At 41.6% G+C, this 21,182-nt stretch overlaps 1 protein-coding gene across 2 annotated transcripts in view; it reads left to right on the forward strand.

The window, feature by feature from the left end:
* Positions 1–21,182, forward strand: part of LOC135443558 (sodium channel protein type 5 subunit alpha-like) — a 214,421-nt gene that overhangs the window by 22,824 nt on the left and 170,415 nt on the right. The window contains exons 1-4 of one of the 2 annotated variants that reach the window (XM_064703850.1): positions 1,309–1,324; positions 5,451–5,548; positions 18,307–18,625; positions 20,284–20,401. In XM_064703850.1, the coding sequence (XP_064559920.1) occupies positions 18,359–18,625; positions 20,284–20,401 (385 nt within the window). In that variant the 5' untranslated portion in view covers positions 1,309–1,324; positions 5,451–5,548; positions 18,307–18,358. Of the gene's footprint in view, positions 1–1,308; positions 1,325–5,450; positions 5,549–18,306; positions 18,626–20,283; positions 20,402–21,182 lie in introns of those variants that run through there. The other variant, XM_064703849.1, reaches the window with a different exon arrangement.

Below are 21,182 nucleotides of genomic sequence, written 5' to 3' on the forward strand. Positions count from 1 at the left end.
CAGCAGCTGAAGTCTGGTGGGTGTGAGAAGTGGCTTGCAGTTACCCACATCTGAAACCCCCCTGTCCAAAACAGGACTGAACTACCAGGAGACAAGCCCCATGGATTTGTCCCTGTTTGTTGAGGGGCTCTGAGATTAACCAAGTAATTTTTTTATCCTTGCGTAGATGATGAAGATTTTGCTGCTTCTTCTCAGTCAAGGTGTGAATGTGGAAATATTTTATTTGAGTGGGTAAAATAGGCTGTGCCTATCTCAGCCTCAAATACACCCTTGACTGGCACCTTTCACAATGGACAACATTTTGCAGCCTAGAATCTGCCAGTGGTTGCAGACCTTGGGAGGTGGGGAAGCCCACAAGGTGTTTGGGCTCTGGAGAGGAGGATGCCACTCTGCATGCATAGCAAAGCTGATCACCCTTTGATCCCTGTGCACATCTCACAGCAAACTCAGCTGATTGTGATCCCATGATCCCAGAGGAGTGCTGGGAAGGGGATGGATTTGATGGAGCCTTTCACCTGAGAGAAGAGGGCTGGAAAAATATTCAGCATCAGTTGCAAGAAGAAAAAGACTTAAAACCTGTGCAGGTATTAAGACTTGAAATTTAATTTCAAGGTGAAGATAGGTACGTTCCTGGAGATGGATCTTGAAATGTGAAGAAAATGTTTGAATGAAGTTAGGATGGTTGGTATGAAGTTAGGATTTGGGATTCTGGTTATCATGACATTTCTGGCCCAATTTTCTGTGTTCCTGGTTATGTAGCACAGCTGGTACAGCTCTTCAAACAGACACAGAAATCCAGAAATAAAAGGAATAGCTGTCAGTGAAACTGCCACCCCCATACTCAAACCAGGAGGCAGCTGGGCTGTAATGTTCCTCCCTCCCTTCCTGTGACACCCCTGTTGTCCTGGGATGTCTTTCAAAGCATTGCTGGGGCCCACGAGGTGGCTTTGAAGAGCAGGATGGGGAATGACCTCCAGCTGACAGCCTGGAGAGACTGGCCTGTCCCCTGCACCAGCAGGGCTGGGGTTCTGGTATTTTCTGAGCATTCTCAAGCTTTGATGGCTCAGGATCAGTGCTGTGAACTCTTATTCAGAGGAATCTGGGTGAGGTGGTGGGTGAAGGGGTTGCTTGAGGTGATGGACACCAGATTGAGTTTACACCTGCCAAGGAAAAGGTTTCACCTGGTGCTGTTTGGGCTTTCAGACCTTCTGAGTGTGTCCCACCCCAGCTCAGCTGCATTTTATATATGGGGAGGCAGGGGATGATGGGCTGTAGGGAAAAAGCTTTGGGAAGATGGGATGCCTTCATCTCACTGGTGGAAGAGGTAAATAACCTCCCACTTTTCTGCCTTTTGTCAATCCACAGCGTGCTTGTCCGGTGCAAAATAATTTCATCTGATGCTACTGTCAAAGAACAAAAAATAGCAACAGGAATTTTTGGGGCTGGGCTTCAATTTAGAGGCTCAAAATGTTTGTGCAGAGCTTTGGAAATCCTTCCTTGCCCTTCCCCCTCAGCTGGGCACTTAACATGGTGAAGGAATGCGTGATACCCTGCCTAGTCCTCAGGATTAGTAATTTACTTTGTTGTCTGTGTTAATCTAAAGCCTCTGACGATGCAGCAGAACTTCAGCCAAGTTCCTCCTTGGAGGAGTTTGGGAGGAGGGAATTTATGTGGTGTGTGAAACAAAGCTCTGTGTTAAACAGGGCCATTTTCTGTCACCAAGCTGCCCTTGCCCTGCTCCATCAGGTGTGCAGCTGGGGGAACCCCCTGTCCCCCTGCAGCTCTATGACAAAGAGCAGCATCCCAGCTAAAACCTGGCATTCCCTCTGCTCATGGGGACTCAGAGCTGCTGCCTTTTGGTGACTTGCTCTCCAGAGGCTGAGGAGAGAGACTTTCTGCCCCTGCCTGTGCTGGTTATGGGAGATGTGGGTGCATGCTCTCTGCTCCAGGCTCACTCCCCACACCTGAAGATTGCAAGGTCCCTTAAAAAGAATGCCTTTACTCAGGCCCTGATCCCTTGGCAATGTTTATCCAGTTCAAGGCTCTGCCAAGTGCTTCTCCCACCCCAACCCCCTGCTGGAACAAGCTCACACCCGTTGTTTTCCTGTGCTGCTCATTTGTGGTGGTTTATTCAAGAGGTACTGCCTGACATAACCTAACCCTGACAGACTCCTGATAGCAGCTCCCTCCCTCCCTCCTCATTCCCGTTCATCTTGTGGCTCATTTGGAAATTGCCATTATTTCATCCCTCTGGGGCACCAGCTAAGGCTACCCTGATGATGGATGCTGCCAGACCAGATGCATAAATATTAAGAAAGCGGAAAGAGCCAGACCTGCAATTTCTTTGTGCGGAGCAGTGATGAGGATGCTGTTCTTACAGCTGACCAGCACAACTGCAGTCTGAGCTCCAGGTTTAGAAGGCTTTAGATGCTGGTTAAAATTTAAATTTTAAAAATTTAAAAGATTTAACTGGGGCTAACCAGCTTGTGGTCAGGCAGAGAAGCAAGTTATACTGGAAAGTTTTACCGGACTGTTACTGGGCTTGTTCAGCACAGTGGGCTGGTCTCTAAATATATGTTGTACCTTGTCTAAATTCTGATGCTGGTAGTGCAAGACACTTTTGTGACTAGATGATTTTTTCACAGTTTTCAGGATCTTGACATGAAAATATTGGACCTTAGACATGATTATTCTATCAGCCTGGCGTGTAATGCTTGTAGTGCAGTGTCACAACTCACTTACCTGTGTGCCCCTCTTAATAAATCAGTATGGGTTTGCCTGGAATTGCCAGAGGTTTGGTGCTATCCGAAATATTCAGATACTGCAAGAAAAAAATAAAAATCTTGATTAATGCTGAGTTAGCTGTCTCCTCTCTAATGCTGTTTCCAGTTCAATGGATGTCTTGATAATGGTGTTTGATCTGAAGGCTACAGACTTATTGATGGTCACAGATCAAAATACCATCCCTCCTAATAAATTATGCTTCTCTCTTTCTGCTAAGAAGCACAGCAAGGAACAGCAGCTATAAAAGCAGGGGGAAAATCTGAGCAGTCCCAACAAAGGCTCATAGCAGCACTACTCAGGGTAAGAGCCAACACGACTGAAGTACATTTCCAGAGGGGAAATTAGGGGAATGCAAATTGAATGCTGGTGCTGCATCTTTATTTTAGACCCCACAGCACAGCAAGGCTCATGGTGTTTCTTTTCCTTCCTGTCCACATCCTTCTGCCCATCTGTCCCACCTTAGATCAGGTATAGCTTTGGGAATTTGAGGATGTATAGTCAGAAATAGAGTTGAAAAGACACAGGATATTCTTCTTATGGCTCAGGGCTGCAGCTAATATTGCAAAGAGTTTTTGATTGACTAACATCAGCTTAATGCTCACAGTCTCTAAAACATCATCTCTTTGTTATTATCTATGAGCACTGAGAGCAAGGGCTGTTGGTGGGGTCACACAAAGATCTCAACAATCCTGTACCCAATCCCAGCTGAGAAAGCTGGAATTATGTAAAATCAGGGACTATGAATATAAAATAATTCTCATCTTGCTAGAGGTGATCTCTCAAGATTTGCATGGAGTATCCTGGTGATATTGCTGTGCTTACAAGGATCTCACTTTGTCACTTCGCAATATCATCAGGAAAAAAAAGAAGTTCATCAGTTTAACATTTTCCAAGACTATTAACTTTCACTTACAAAAAATGTGCAAATTACCTTCCTCTATTTAAAACTAGCAATCAGGACCCATTATATTCCCTGTAGCAGGAAGATTGAAAGACATCACATTCCAGACCATACAATAAAAATCATCTGAAATTCCAAATTCCCTCACTTCAGTCTACACACACCACCAAATTGTAGCATCCAGCTGTTTGTAGAGCTCATGTGTTTCCTGAAGATGAAAACTTTTGCTTTGTGGCAACCTCTGAGCATCCATTAAAGCTCAGATGGTGGATGAGAGCAGATTGTGTGGTGCTGCCCATCTGCCCATCGGATGCCCGGGCTCACTTTTTAATAAGAGCAAGGAGCTGGTTGTAATGTCATGCAGTCATAATTCTTGGCAGTTGCTATAGTTCATATGTTTGTTGGAAGCTGAAGCTTTGGAGCATTTTTCAGATGTCTTTACACTTCCTGCTTCAGTGCTTGGGATTTTTTTTTTCTCAGCTGAGCTCTCAGGGTCCCAAAGCTCTGTTTGTTAGGGAAGGAACCACATTCCAGTAGAGTTTTTAATGGAGGGAGTGACTATACTGAAAAAAGGTGAACAAGTCCAGGAGCACCTGCCTGAGCAGTGCGTGTTTGTAAACTTAGAGGGTTTTTAGATGTCTTGAAAAGGACAGGGAGATAACTTTTCCTGTGAAAGAGCTGGGTATGGAGTTTTGGGGCTAATGTGAGAGATGATGGACTCTCAGTCAGTGGTGTCAGACTGACCTGGGAGAAGGCAGCACTTTCTGCTGTCTGAAGTGGACTGCAATTAAATAATCTCTCAGACATGTAGGGGTTGCACTGAGGCTTGGAAGCACAATCTGAAACAGAGCAAATTATAGGGCAGCTGCAGTCAGGGGACAGTTTCTAGCTTGTTCATCTACAGCATTTCCTTGTACCACATGCTGTCTCAGCCACATGGATACTTTAGGAGAAGGCTCCAGAAGTTCTGAAGAGACCAGTCCCTCTCCAGTCCTGTTCTCTACACCCTGTGCACTGAGTGTTCAGCACCCCTGCTCACCTAAATCAGGCTGGCACGTGCTCCCAGCCATGGAATGAGGGCAGTGCTCCTTGCTGTGCGGTGGTGAGGGAGAGGAGATGCTCCTGGGGCTTCACAGCCCTTGGTGAATGCTTTGGAACCTGCAGGGAGGATGATTTCCAGGCTTTTCTGGGGCAGCCCTGAAATGCAAGACACAATATACACAAGCATCCCTCATTTCTTTTTTTCCCATTGCTTGCATCTCAATTTAGGATGCAGGAGAGCAATCAGAGAGGATGCTTGGAATCCCCACTCTCACAGCTCCTGAATAAGCAGAATAACACTGGAGTTTCCCCTCAGGAAGGTGACATGGTATAAAATTTCTTCTAGGACAAAATTCCTTCTCTCAATAAGACCCCCATTGAAATAACCAAAGTCCCAGAGCTGAGATGCAGCTGGCCCATGTGCCCAGGAGAGCATTTCAGAATACTTTTACCCAACAGTTGGTCTGAGATCAAACAGACTTGGCATTGCGCTGTTTCCTGGATAACACGCCGTCATTATTTATTCATCTGAATCAAAGTGCTTGATGTTTTCATGCCATCAGTTAGACAGAGCCATATCGTCTGCCTCCCCTCTTTTTTTTTATTAATTTGTTGTGTTTCAAGAAAGTTTTGAAGCTGTTGCAGTGGGAAATCCATAGCTTAAGTGGCAGCTTGCTCATCTTTTATTTATTTTTGTAATAATCTCGTTGTTACTCATTCAAAGCTCCAAGAGATCCTTGTCCTCAATCAAAAGTTTCATGTTTGGATGAGGCTGTAAGGATGACTTCTAGAAGAAAAGCATGTTTTCCTGGCTTTCACTAGGTACTGTCATTTTTTTTTTTTGCTTTGTAATTTAAAAAGATATAATGTGTTTGGTCAAAAGCAAGTAATTTTAAAATTTATTTTTATATTTGGATTAAGATGACCATATAAAATTCTCAAATTTTTTTCATATTTTTAAAAACACAAACACAGGAATGTCAAGCCAGTGGGAGAACTAGCAGTGAGATGTGATTAGGGTGATTTTTGGCCTGGTTCCCATCATTCTTGGAGAGAAAGTGTTTTTTTCCCCCCTCTGAAAAATGGTGATTTTCTCTGATAAATCTGTTCCCTTTTCAGTTTGGAGGCTTCTTTGTTGCAGAAAGAAATTTGTAACTCAAAGTAGATGCTCTTTACTTAAATGCTTCTCTATTGGAAAAGCATTTTTCCATAGAAATAGAGTTTCAATAGGAAATTTGCAGTCAGCTGTTCCCCATGACAGGCAATTCTGCTCCCCCTTCCCCTCCAAAGGGTGGTTTCATACAGAACCTGCACTTCTGCAGATCCATACCAGTGCTGTGGTTTTATAAGCACATTTTCCTATTTTGAAATGTTTTCCTGTCTCCTGTTTTTGTGTAAAACATCCTCACAAAGAGGGAGGATGATTAATTGGAAACTACAGAGGAAACTACAAAATCAATTGCACTCAAAGAACTGTCTAATGCAGAAACTAAACAAATAAAAACCCCCAGAGGATTATATGGCTTTTTTCTCTCTCCTTATTCAGGCTCTTATTTGTTACTTGGAAGATTTTTTTGACATTAAACTATAACCTTTTGTATTTCACCTTCTTGGTGCTCAGCTGCACATTATCTGTGAACACAACAAACAATATTACAAAAATAGCTGAAAACTGTCTTGATGGACTGCAGAGTTATTGGGATTCTTTACACCAAAAGGAGTTCTGATCCCCAAACTCACTGTGCCTCTTTATAAAATTAATCCATAAGATTTTCTGCTCATAAATAACTGTGAAATGACTGAACTTTAAAACATAAGACATCTTATGTGCTAAACCTCATGGAAGAATAATCTCTTGATAAATTTAGTTTTAAAGTAACGGAAGCATAGATGATTGCAATTCTATTTTCAGACATGCACGGTAAAACTTTTTTATTTTGTTTGTAGCAGTTTAAGCCAGGACCTCTAAATGAAGATGGGGGTGTGAGAACAAGCAGGGTTGGTGGGGTGAGCAGCCCTGGCCTCGGGTTTGGAGGGAGTTGTGTGAAGTTGAACCCAGATTGTGTGAGATTAAATGTGAGATTTGCGCTGGTTGGTGCTGATGGCCTCACCAGTCATGTCAGAAAGTCTGGAAGAGCAGGGCCTGTGTTTCTGCTCTCCATCTGAGCCACCAGAAGCAGAGAACTCTGAAACCATCAGATCTGGGATCATTCTGTGTGCATTGGGTAAAACAGAGACAGTGATGTCTGTCCTATCCAGGCAATACCTAAATAACAGATACAAGTAGGCCAGGCACTTTGGGCATGTAACGAGAAAGGAGTTAAGATAAATCAGCAGAACTCTATTTTTTCGCCACTGTGAGGCTAAATGTGAAGCATGTGGACTGGGATTTCCCATTACTTTGTTAATGTGAGCATTCAATTTAATTTCGATTCATCTGGGAGAATCACAAATTGTAAGAATTGAGAGGATCAGCAATGCTTTTAATGGTCCGATCTTTCAGGCTTGATGTTCTTCTTGCTTGGGCCTCAGGGCTGGCTTGCAGGCTCTCCTGGGAGCTCTGTGATGGTGTTTTGCACAGCTCCCTTTGCCAGCAACATCCCTTCAGGGGACAAAAAGGTGAGGCAGAAGTCAGAACTCAAGGACCTTAGGGGTCTCTTCCAGCCTAAATGATTTTGTGATTCTAAGCCATGCTGAAGGCCAAGGCTGCAGTGCAAAGCTCCAATCTGCTCTGCTGTGAGCGTGTCTTCCAGGACATCCTTCAACTTCTTTGCAGCTCAGTGGCTTGGAGAAAAGGAAGAGGCACAATTTCCATAAAGGATGGTGTGGATTAACCTTGTCTGGCTGCCAGGTGCCCACCAAGCTGCTCTCTAACTCCATCCTCCTCAGACTGGATTAACACACCATAGATGGCTGTTAAGCAATCTAATACACAAAAGATGGTTAATTGGCCCTTGGAGAGTGTGAAGTTTATCCTGGAGACAGGGACAAGGGGAATCTGTGAAATGCCATCCAAATTTGCTTTTTTTCTTTTTTCTGCTTCATTGTTCTCTCCTTTGTCTGACAGTAGAGATAGGCTGGAGAGAGCTGGGGTCTAAGACAGCTCTTCTGGAGCTAGAAGTTTTGGGAATAATTTTGGAAAGAAAGTAGAGATAGGGAAGAGTATTTTGGAGCCAGGCTAAACATTTATGTGGGAGCGAGGAACAATGCCATCCCATTTGTTTTCTCTTTAAAATCATGATTTGCTTTGTTAAAATCTGCAAGACAAGCCCAGGACAGGAATAGGAAAGTGGCTGGAGCTAGGACAGATGTGCACTTTCAGCTCTATTTTGGATTGTTTTGTCGTGATCCCCCAGGAGTCATGGGTGCCACTAGCCCACATTTCACTCTACTTTTAAAAATATTACCTCAAAACCACTTCTGCCCATGTAACTGTGCAATCCAGACCTCAAACACCCTGTTAATTTGTAGAAACACAATGTAAGGCATTAAATATTTTCTAGATTTGTGAGTCTGAGATTATCAGGATAACCTGTGTGACCCCAATTCTGAGAACAACGTGGTTGTCATTGACTAATTAAATGTATCTCATTTGTTAAAATTGAAGATCTATATTGTGTTCCAAAGTAATTGTGTGCACTGGAAAGTTTTTGTAGAAGTGCTGGAGTTTGCCACACACTGGAATGCAACAGATCTTGGTCCATTCCTTTGCCAACATGGGGTTGGAGGTGCCTGATCTCTATTTTTTAAACCAGTCAAGGCAGAATTAAAAGTACCACACCTCACACACTTTGCACCATATTCCACAGTGGTCTGAATTTTGGGGGGGGACATCTCTCTGTTCAGATGTCCCTTCTCTGCCAGAGAGAAGCAAACAGGCAAATGTAGACACAGAGTTCCCAGGTACCTACAGGCACATATCAAACCAGAATTTTGGCGTCACAATAAACAAATTGAATCATCAGAAGCCTTGCAAGGGTCTAAAGCATAGTTTATCTCTCTGAAGTAGACATTGAAAACAAGAGAGATGACTCATGCCCTAGCAGTGCCTATTTCTCCCTGAATGTGTAACATCCTGCGCTTCTTTGGTTTGGCTAATCTATTTCAATCCATCAGAGAAGCTACATTTTAGTTGATTCATTCTATTCTGAGAATATGAGGCTATTTCACAAGAGTTGCATGTCCAATATATATATTTTTAGTCAAAATTATCTAGAATACATTATTTACCCTGTCTAAGTTTAGGAACTACATTTTAGGATGGATAAAGATGGATGTAGAGAGGAGCAGGCAATACTTGAATCATTAGACTCATACATGGCAGATTAAAAATTAACAGATCTGATCAAAATCTTCCATTGCCTTTTCAAATTTGTATTTTTAGTTGGAATTGTATTGAAAAAGCAAAAAGAAAATCTGAATGTTCAAGCAGTACATTTTGTATCATTTTAGGACTCTGTTAGGGTAGGTGATAACTCATAGATATAATGTCATCTGGGATCTCTTAACCCCAGTATTTATATGCATATAGGAAGAGGTTAGGTCAAAATATTGGATGATCTCTCAGAGGAATTGCTGTTTATCACTGCTATTAGTAATCACACAATCACATCACAGAATGGCCTGATTTGGAAGGGACCTTAAGAATTACTTTTTTTCCAACCCCCTTGCCATGGGCCATGACAACTTCCACTAAATCAGGTTGTTCAAATCCTGTCCAACCTGGGCTTGTACACTTCTAGGGATGGGGTGTCCACAGCTTCTCTGGGCAACCTGTGCCAGGGCCTCCCCACCCTCACAGGGAAGAATTTCCTCTTAATATCAAATCTAAACCTACTCATTTTCACTTTAAATCCAATCCTCTTTGTTCTACCTGTACCTGTGCTTGTCTAAAAGCTGCTCCAAGAGAGCTGGAGTGCAGCTTAGGCACTGGGAAGTTCTGCCAATTCTCCCTGGAGACTTCTCTTTTCTTAGCCAGCTATTGCAGCCTGTCTCCATAAGAGAAGTGCTTCAGCTCTCTGACCATCTTTGTGGCCTCCTTTGGACCTGCTCCAACAGGTCCAAGATTTTCCTGTGTTGGGGTCCCAGATGTGGATGCAGCACTCCAGGTGTGGTCTCAGACCTGAGAACCTTCTTCCACTTGCTGGTCACACTTCTCATGATGCAGCCCAGGACATGGTTGGCTTTCTGGATCAATCAAGTAATGAAAAAAGTTATTTTTAGGAATAATGTTCTTTGGGTTGTTTCTTTTTTTTTTTTTTTTTCTTACAGAAAGTGCAAGCAAGTTCCCAAAATATGGAGCTAGTGCATTTTCCATTTAGAAAACACCGAGCATTGATACCATCATTAGATATTTCCCTTTCACAGGCCACTTGGTGTATTATTTTCTGGTTTGCTCATTGACTGTTTGGTCCCATAAGCTAAATTAAGCAAGGAGCCACAGCAGGGTTTGCAATACTGGGCCTCTATTGTATCCTTCCAGTGCATTGTGCCTCAGGCCCAGCTGAGAATTACCAACCACTCGAGCATGCACCGGTGACACATAAATGCATGTTTGGATGTGGTCTGCTAGTAAATGCAATGTCCCCAGCAGTTTTGTTTGGGTGATTATATTATTGCTAATTAACAGAAAATGTCATGACTTTTGGAATAGAATTGTTTGTGCAATGAGTTATTTACTCTGAAAAATCCTCCCATGTGAAAAGATGAGGAAATTGTACAGGGGAGGATGGGAGGGGTGCCTGGGGTTGCCACGGGGTTCTCAGAAGCGTGAGTCTCATTGGCATCAGTGGGACATAGCCAAAACCACTCCTGGTAATGTGACTCACTCGTCTACCTCTAAAATCATCCACATTTACCACTCTTTAAATGCTCCTCATCATTTGCTCAGATGCACTTTGGGTTTTAGTTAGTGTCAGGAGAAATAAAGTTTAATTCAGCTAACCTACCAGCAAAATGTAGTAGCTGGAAGGCGGCAATCTTGGTGATAACATTAAAAGGCTACTAGATATTTAAAAAAAAAACCCAATGAAAAATCCCTGGCTGCTCTGCCTCCATGTTTCTGTCAGACTAATTTACATAATGGTTTAGAATATTATGTAATTCAAATCAAATCACTGTCAGTCAGCACCAGCATCCATTGCATCTTTTCCATGGAGCTACACCGAGTGGCTGAAGTAAACTTCTTTGAAAGGAACAGCAGAAGACAAATAACTCAGTCTCTCCAATGCCAGGGGTCTGACCCACTTCCTGCTGCCACCACACAAAATATTCCCCTTGACTGACACGAGCTGAGGATTGCACCCCCAGAACCCATGTAAGCTCCTAACTCTGATTCCCAAACTTGGCAAACAAACCCAGGCGGTTTTCAATCGCAAACAGGCAGAATATCCCTCCCCTCTGGACAGCAATAATCCCTTTCTGTCTCTCGGGGGGAGGAAGGGGGTTAAAATCTCTTCCATCAGAGTAGGAGAGCCACCAGCTTTAGCCAAATAGTATTGCCAAATTTACAGTGCACTGTATATGAATATGAATAATGAATCAAATCTTCAATATATTCCAGCAAGCATCAACTCCCTGATAGATTCCTCTATCCTTCCTGAGTCTCCATCACCATTACCTGAAAAGATAATTTTGCCAGTGCACTTCTAAATCTGTGCCTTTTTATTTTTTTCTCTTTTGTATTTTGTTACCAAAGCAGTGAAAATGTTTGCCAGTATCTGGGGCTCCATTAAGAGCAAAAATTATTGACAAACCACAGACAGAGACCCTGCATCCTTGTCCAGGGTCACCCACCATCATAGACAGAGATGCTTTGCATGGAACAAAGAAGAGAATAAAGTAGTAGTGACAAAATCTCACAGAACTGGTGTGAATGTCACATGAGAGTTATTGCTGTGGGCATGGACGGGTTTGTGAAAGATTATGTTTGCCTGGAATAAAGCAGGTGGGAGGAGGAGAGAATTTTCTTGGCTGAGGCATAGGAAAAGGATAGAGGTAGAGAAGGATGGGAAGCTGTGTATGTTGGAAGCGTATGGATAGAGTGGAGTTTAATGAAGGAATTGGTTTTGGAGCAAAGTGCTATTGCAGACTGGCAGGACCCACTGTTTCACCTCATATCAGCCAAATGCAGGGGGGGGACATCCTCCTATATATATATATATATATATATTATATATATTTGGGTCTGTCTCCCCCAGCCTTTCACATTCAATTTTTTCTTCACTCTTCATCCTCAACCTCTTTTTGTTGCTGTCCCTTAAAAGAAGGAAAACCTAAATGGCTCTATTCACTATTAAAAATGAAGTTTAGTTGTTATGTCATGTTTGTCTCTTAATTCAGTGCTTCCATTGTGAAAGAGGCCCTGGCTTTTCTTACAGAGTTTCATCCATCTCTCTTAATGTAAACATGTCAGTTCTGATGATTGGCTTTTATGAGTCTGTTTGTTTTCTGCTGATGAAATGTGTCTCCATAACTTAGATGGGAGGGATCAGGAAAGCCTTACCTGTAACTGTGGTAATACATCAGACAGATCTCCAGACGTGGCTCCTTCTTCCCTAGAAGCATGCAGCCAAGATTTTGCTGTCTAGCCTAAAGCTGCCTTCTCTCTCTGGCATAACCATCCCATAATGGCACCAGAATATATTTTAATAGCTGTTTTACAGCTTCCTTTATCCGTCTTTGTCTTTACAAAACACTCTGTGAATAAAATGGACGAGATTTGATATATTTTATTCATGTGAGCATTCAAAGCACCTAGTGGTGTGAGCACTGTGTATTATGTTTGGCACAACATGGAGTTTCCTTGCAGATTTCTAATTTCTTGTTCAAAAGCTACTGACTGCATCCTGAGCTGAAAGCATCCCTCTTTCTTGGTAGCTCTTTCCAAGCTCTGTTGGTTCGGAGTAGCAAAGGAGAAATCTTTCTGTGTAGTTTATAGTAAAATAACTCTGAGGCCAATTTCTAGTTAGTTAAAATAGACATGAAAACCTATTGGGTGCAAATGGTTATAATTCTCAGCAAAATATAGAGATCTGCTTTGGTAACTATAATGTGCTGTTTCCCTCTTGCTTATTTATGTCATTTGGTTGCAGAGTAATTTGAAATAAAAGACACCTGCAAAGAAAGCAGAATATTTTTAGCTCACTAAAAATATTTATTTTATCATAAGAGAAGACTTAGTGCCAGCATTTAATTCTTGGCAAAAAAATTTATCATTCCCAAATACCCTTCCAATATCAGGATGAAATATTCTGAATTCATTTCCTTTAGCACATGTTGGCTTTCTGCAGACTTTATTTTTTCAGTAAGTCATTGGCAATGTCAGAATGCCATGATTCTGATGAGCGAGCAGCCAGCAAAACTCATTAAACTGGATTTGAAAGAAGATACTGCCTAGGCAGGGCTGGTCATGACAAAAGGCCTGTGGGTCTGTGACTGAAGTTTTGTTTTGGGCATTTTGTGCTGTTTTGGTTTGGTTTTCCCCAACAATTTGAATGCAGTGAGTTATCTTAGATATTTATTTTTGCCCCTGGACAGCATCGATGGTGAGCAAGAGGGCTTGTTTTGGGAAATGTGTTATGCAATGTCATCTCAACCTGCAGGCTGGCCTTTTACATGGGCAGCAAGAGGAATTCTGGCTCACATCTCCTCCTGTGTCAGCTTGGGCAAGTTTCAACACTGTGCTTTGCCCAGGAGAGCTCCAGGAGCTGAACATTTCAGCCATTTCTATTAGATTTTTGTGGAATACCACAGTTTCCCCCTGCAGACCAGCCATGGGAGCCTGCCTGGTCCCCACCAGGCACTGGGTTCTCCAGCAGCTCTTTTTGCACCTCCACCTTGGAGCTCACCCAACAAGATATTTCTGGTTGGACAAGCATTTGCAGATTGCCTTCACAGGGTGCAAAAAGCTCAGGGTTTTCCAGCTCCCTGCAAGCCTGGTTACCTTCTAGGCCATTAGTTTAATACCTCAATTACACACTATCTGGTGTTCATGCTCTGGTGTGAAGGTGCTCTTTTCAAAGGAAACATTTCTAGCCAAATATTCTGGGTCCTAAGAGATCAATTCCCCAGGTGTGACTTGCCTGGGCAGAGCTGTGCTGATTTATGCCAGCTGGAGATGTGGCTGATTATGTGTGTTAAGAACATGTGCTGCAAAAATAAGCATTGTTTGTGGTCTTGAAAAAATTATGCCTGTTGGAGGAAAAAGAAACAAACCAAATATCAGCTTAAGCAGAAGTAACGAGTGTGCTGTGTAAATTTTTGAGGGCTGCCTTGATGTGAGCACACAGGCCCTCAAAGTGTGTGCTAACAGCAAGTGAAATTTTTCAGTTAAAAGAGAATTTCCCATGAAAACTCCTCACTGTGGAATGTGAACTGTGGTGTAAACATAAGTGGATTAAGTCTCAAAAGGTTGTTTGTTTGTTCGTTTGTTGTCAGTAAAATTATGAAGTGTGTCTCAGTCACCTAGACTCCTTTAGTTTCTGCATCCTTTTGCAAAACTTCTTTATTTGATTTGAATTAAAAACAGTTTTCCATGAAGTCATTACTTCATGGCTGGAATAAAACTTCCATGTCATCCCATATCAACTTGTCTTTTTAAATCTGATTAGGTGTTTTTGTTTATATGTAAATTTATACATATGAATTTATTAATCTAGACCAGTGACATTAAATTAGATGTGTCATTGCTCTATTCTTTATTTCCCTAGCCTACTATTCTCATGTTTTGCTGTGCTCTGCAGGTCAAAGAAAAATGCCAAAGAGATTATATGGAAAAGGAGCGTGTGGGGGGAAAAGATGACTGTGCTCCATGTAGTCCATCCACATGACTCTTCTTGTTACCACAGCAGTTAGCATGCAAAAATCATTATTTAATCACAAACATTTCTTCAACAAAAGGAGAATTTAGGGCTGGGATTAGTATTTTGTAAGAGTTTGGATGCAGAACTGCAATGCAAACATCCCTCTCTCCAGCCTGTGGTCTGCAGTAGCTTCCTGAGTGGCATCATGGAAATCAGAAATGAGGACAATTCTACTCAAAATGATCATGTCTGTAAAAGACACTTTCACAACCTTGGTCTTCCAGTTTGGTTCCTTTATTACCATTGCCAAGGGCCTGAAATATAAGCTCATGAGTCCTTGGTACAAGAGAGGGACTTGCAGGGCACACAGGTGATGTTCTGAGAACCTGAAAGATATCTTGAACTGGAGTGGCTGAAGCCCATGGCACTAAGGTTAAAACTGCAATGGAAAACAGCATTTATCTTTCTAAATAAATGCCTGATTTGTCTGCTCTCACTTCTGGCCACACCAAAGAAAGAATTCTTCTTGGGGCTTTATTTTCATATGCACATTTTGTTTACATAACCAGTGCATTTTATCAGCAACAGCCGATGCTAACTGACCAAGCAAAAGGGAAATTTTCATTCTGTGCCTGGTGATATCACAGAAACAATGTGTTTGAAGCCTTGTACTTCAAAAATATGCCTGTGAGGAATGGAAAAATCCAGGCTCATATTGTAAACACGTGAGTCACAACAGCTATTATCTCTTAAGAAATGGCATTCCAGCCCTTTGATTCAGTCATTGATGATTTCCCTTTTTAACTTGTGGTGCTTTCTTACCCTTTTAAGAAACATCTGGGCTTACCCTGGCTATTTGTAGAAATGTTTGCAATTCACAGATTAAAAGAAATTAGACATAGAAAGGACCCATGAAATTATCTTGTCCATTTCCTGAAAGCATAAGAAATTGAAAAAGAATTGTGCTAAATATCTATATATATTAAAATGTGGAACTTCAGCTTATATACAATATGAAGACAAGACATGTCACCAATTTTCAGTTGTAAGGGTGCTGAAACATACTTTTTAAAAAAGAAAAATTAAATAGTAGACTAGAAAAAATGCTAATGAAGTTTGTGTAGGCTTTTCCAGTTCTTTTTAAACAGCTACCTTTCTGGAAATTGTAGATAAAACCGAAAAGATCTGGATTTGACCAGTTTGAATTTGATTCAGTTTTCTAATGAGAGAGAGCTTTAAGCAAAAATAATTCCCTTTAGAAAAAATAATTAAAACTTCTGATGCCGATTAGGTTTTTTGGGCTATTTTATCTCACTCACCATCCCCTACCCGTTTGTTTCTCTTTTGAGAAGAAAAATTGAGTAGTTCTGTTGCCAGAATGGCTTCTCCTGGAAGTTTTTAAGGAAGTCTGAGACTGTGTGGATAAAGCACACATTTAGGTTTCCTTAGACTGGGAAGAGTGTTGAAGTAGGACCAGCATAAGTAGCTTTTCTTTCTTGCACACAGATTCCTGAGTCAGAAACTTATGTTTAAAATCATTTATGGATCCTTTGCCACTGCTCTGTGATTTCATTAGAAGTTTTTCCAGTCTCATATTATTAAAACAGCAAACAATCATTCCCCATCCACTGCCTTGACAGAGCTCATGATCATCTGGACCTCAACTATCAGCCTACAACGTTCTCATCTCCAGTTTAGAGACCTCCTCCCTGCCCTTCCAGCAGTCCTGATCAGCCACTGGCTTTTGTTGTCCCCTTTCAGCACTGAGGCAGGTTTCATTATCGAGAAACAAAAATGGAAAGGACAAAAAAAATCTCAGAGAATTCTCTGGCCACCTGTATTGATGTCATTTATAGAAAGTGAAATTCTATTTACTGAGTCACAAAGCGTTGGGTGTAGGAAACGCAATTTGTGGGAAAGCTTCTAATTTCCTGTTTTTCAGGAGGAAGGGGATAAAATAAATGGCATGGAGGGGAGAGGGGAAAGGAAAAAGGAAAATAAATCTAACAAAAGAAGAATCTCAGAATACCCCAAACTCCAGGAAGGATAATTCATTTTAGCCCTGCTTGCTCAAACCAACTGTAATTCAGAGCATAATGTACAAGTTTCAGTAAATCATTCCTGTGTGATAGACTGTGATCAATGACAATTTAATGAATTCATTTTAAAATGAAGTCAGAATAGGAGAGACAGTAGTTATTTGAAAGCATCCTTTACTCAGAGAAATTGAGTCAATAAATATGCTATTTGTCATGCAGAGTCCAGTTAGAGTCTTGTTTGCTAACAAAAATGCTGTCATCACAGAGCCTAATAGACGCAAACTATCTGGAACTATCCATTGTAAATAGACAAATTCCATCTGAAAGCAGAAAACAAACATTGTGCCTGAACAAAGAGTGGGATCCTGCACACGTTGCTGAATGAAAGAGGGTAGCCCACCTCAAAATCTACTATTTTGTTTGTCACCAGGGTGTGTTCTGATGTAGTATGAATGGCCTGGTGGTGGCAAAAATACAAGGTCTGTGTTTCTCCTGTGAAATGAGTTTTAATTGTTGTGGAGTGAGGGCTTCTCTCGCTGGAAAAACATGCCTCTAAAGTGACTTTAAATTGCAAAATGCGGCTTCAGTGAACTTGGATGGATTTGTGCAGGCTGCTAGAACAGGGATAAGCTTCATCCTTTTTCAAACTGTAGTTTTACATTAATTTTCACAGCTATCCGTGTTGTTTAGTGCAGATACAAGAAGGCTTTTTGTTCAGCTGTGCTTTTCACGCTTGGTTTTATTCATGTAAGTTGAAGAGAAGGGAAAATTCGTACTTGTTTTCATTCAAGCAGAGAATGGAAGTGTTAACATTGAAGCACCATCAGGACAAGATGATCAAGCTTTACAGGTTTGGGTTAGAATCATAGAATAAAAGAATATCCTGAGCTGGAAAGCACAAGGATCATCGAGTCCAACTCCAGGATATTCAAATTGATCTTGGATTAAAGGAGCCTGGTGTTCAGATATGACAAGCTGGCAACAGTGGCTGTTCAGCATCTTGGAAGCCTGGTGTGCTTTCATGAAGGCCCCAGAGCTTTTCCAGGCACATTTGAGCTTCCATCATCCTTCAGATTTCAGGGTGTGGAGGAAAAGAAAATGCTCAAAAGTCCTGAGGAGATATCTTGAAGATGCTATTTCCTATCCCAAAGGAAAGTTAAAATTATGTTACAGAAGCCTAAGACAGAAATTATGAAGTTTTTTTTTTTATGGGATTTAAAAATCTAAACTTGACCCTTCACTCTTTAAATTTGGAAAAGAACAGCTGGGGCATTTTTAGATTTTGTATCATGTGGCCAGACATCGGCTGATTTAGATCTGCCTTGCAGTCATCTTAGGAACATTGTTCATCCACTCCCAGAGCTGCATTTTCAAAAATGAGTTAGGAATCTGAATCTCTGTGGCTTTCAATGAAACTTAAGCTTGGGTGAATCTAAGTTACTTCTTAGTTTGGATTTAGGATCCCAAATGACTGAAGAACTGAAGAATATTCCACAGTCTATCTATAAAGTCTGTTTAGATTTGATCATCTGTGATTTCTTATTGAAATTACAATTTCAGTCATTTTTGTTTTCCTTGATGTTCTATTAACCACATAAAAACAGCTGAAGAGCTTCCTGATAATATATAATGAGTTACTTGGGGGTTGAGTTTGGTGGGGTTTTTTTTTCCATTCTGCTGGCTTTGTTCTTCTCGCTTTCCTCGCGCCATTAACTTCTGATAACTTTTTTAATTCCAGCTGTTTCCATTACTAGGAGTAAAGACCAGTAAAGACAAAGCAGGATGAAAAGATGGCTGACTTCTTGTTACCACCGGGTACTAACAGCTTCCACCGGTTCACGCCCGAGTCCTTGGCTGCCATCGAGAAGCGAATTGCAGAGAAGCTGGCCAGGAATGCCAAGCAGGAATACAGAGAGCAGCTGGGCGAGGAAGAGAAGCCTCAGCCTCAGTTTGACTTGCAAGCTTGCAAGAAGCTGCCTGATATCTATGGGACTGTTTCTCCAGAGCTCATTGGGGAGCCCTTGGAGGACATCGACCCTTTCTACAGTGATCGCAAGGTGAGCGCCAACCCAATGCTAAAGCATGACCTCTGCTTTGGGTGCTCTGCTTGTTATCTTTCTACAAAAAGTAAAAATAATCCTTTCCCAGATTAGGGATCAGAATGTTAGCTTGAGCAGGGCTCCCAGAAAACATCTAAGCAGGAGGGCAGAGAGGAATAAAAAGCATAATTTAAACTTGTGTGTTTTCAGATAACCCTGAGAATGAATATACAATATCTGAAATGAGCAGAGCAGCGGCTGAATTAATTTAAGCCAGATATCTGCCCTATCTTGCCTTCTGCATGAGCTGTGGCTTCACAGGTCTGTTGTTTATCACTTAAGCCCCTTAATGTTAAGGGCTTCTGGGTGACTTGAGCCTTGTGCGAGCACTCTGCACAAGAGCAGGAGGCACCTCCACAACCGTTCCTGGAGAGCAGCAGCTGTGCTCCTGCTGAGGAAGAGCAAAACTCCATTTGAGATGACCAAAACAGAGCAGGAGGGAGGTGTGAGCAGCATGTGCAGTGCTGGCACTTTGCAGAATGGTGAACTTTGTCCCAAAGCGAGCATCACCTGATGAGGGATCACGTGCAGGCTGGACCAAAGCCACAGCAGTGCAAACAGCTTCTGTCAAAAGGCTGTTGACAGCAGAGCTGGGCTGGTTGCTTACTACAGATCATTCCCCTTTCCAAGCATTTCACAAAACAGAGGACAAAATAAAGCTTGGAAGCCCTTTGTTTTTTTAGGCGGCTTCCAGTTTTTTCAGGTACTGCTGTTCCTGATTTTGGGCTGTGCTATTTCCTGTAAACAATGAATTAATGTGACCATAATGGTGCTTCTATTAAAACAGTGTAGAGATAGGTGTTAGAGCTACAGAACAAAAGTTAAATGGATAAAGACAAACAGATTACTTCCCTGGAAGGGCCAGAATTAATTTACCTTTTAATTTGCCTGCTATCCCTGGGCATAAGCAACAGGATATGGATTTGCAATTTTAGTGCCATGAAGTTTTTAGACTCAAGGTGTGTGAATTGCTTAGATTTTATATATTGGGCATCTCAGTTCTGTCTCTGAGAGAATATTAGTTCCTCTATGCCTGGTGGGGCATCTTCAGAGCTCTGCAAATTGGGTCAGCATCAATTCACTTTTGTTTTTGGTTTAAGATAACTCAGAGAATTGTTTTTCTCTGGCCATATTCATCTGAGCACAATGTGAGTGCTTCAGTGCCAGATCCTGCTGTGGAACTGTGCCTCCTATAACTTTTTGCTTGGTTAGACAAAATTGAGGGCAATAAAGTGTTCAAAGTACAACATAGTGGGATCTGGAGCACCTGGGAAGAAGAGCATCACATAGTTTCTTCCCCTACATTTCAGTCTCCAGGTAATTTTTTATTTTTGAAGGTGATTCTGCTCTATTCCCAGCCCCATGGTGGAGGTGATGACACAGGACCCACTAAGGGTTGAAGAAAGAAAAAAATACTTGGGATATTACAAAAGGACAGTCAGTTCTGTAGGGAAGGCCTTGGACAAAACTTTTCACCAAGTGAGAAGGATTTGGGGAGTCTTGGGAGGGGAGAAAACTATGGGATGCTGGCAGGAATTTCCCAATGGGATGTGGGCTTGAAAACTGAGCATAAATGCAAATACTGAATGTTCTCATTTTCTGTTTTTGTTTTTCAGACATTTATAGTACTGAACAAAGGGAAGACAATCTTTCGATTTAGTGCCACTCCTGCCTTGTACATACTTAGTCCTTTCCATCCAATCAGAAGAGCAGCAATTAAAATTTTGGTACATTCATATCCTTTCTGTTGATTTTCCTCCTCATGTATTTTATATGGGTTTTAAACACAGATGGATGGAAGTCAGAAACCATTTTATTTCATTAAGCTGTTTTAAATCTTCTGGCTGAATTTGCCTGCACAAGCAGAAATGCGCTCGGATTTTTGGTTTGTTTCATTTTATATTGTTATATGAGCTATAAAAATGACTGTATCACACTGCTGGCATCAGAGAATGTGAACTGCACTGGAGAGTCTGGTGAGTTTACTCAGAATTAAAAGATGGGAAGGGACTGATCATATTTACTGAAGGGAAAGTGGGTGTAGTACCTCAGAAAGGAAGGCAACCAGGGGAAATCTGCACTGATGGAGAGCTTTGCTACCAAAGCCCTTCAGCAATCCCTCCCAGAGGTAAAACACTGTGACACTGTCTGGAGACACAATTTAATTCTGAAGTGCTTCAGATCTGATTTTTTTTTCTCCTGAAACAGAATATTTCAAAAATTGTTTTGTGAATTCTTTTCTAGTTTGTTTATTTGGATATGTTATCCAAAAAAGAAAAAAGGCACAGGCTGTCCTGCTGGACTTTTCAATGGAAGGGCAATGCCTGATTTCCTGTAGCTCTGGTTCTAAAGTCATGCAAGACAGGCTGCAGTAGTTGGTTTTGGCTTGTTTTTTTCACACAACCCCAAAAGCATTATATTCTGACATAGTGACATCTCTCTGGAAGGCCAAACTGACCCAAATGTTCAGCTTTGTGTGAACATTACTAAAAACACACCTTTTTTCATGACTTGG

Source organism: Zonotrichia leucophrys, chromosome 2 (genome assembly GCF_028769735.1).
Source record: "Zonotrichia leucophrys gambelii isolate GWCS_2022_RI chromosome 2, RI_Zleu_2.0, whole genome shotgun sequence".
In the NCBI taxonomy this organism is placed as follows: Eukaryota; Metazoa; Chordata; class Aves; order Passeriformes; family Passerellidae; genus Zonotrichia; species Zonotrichia leucophrys.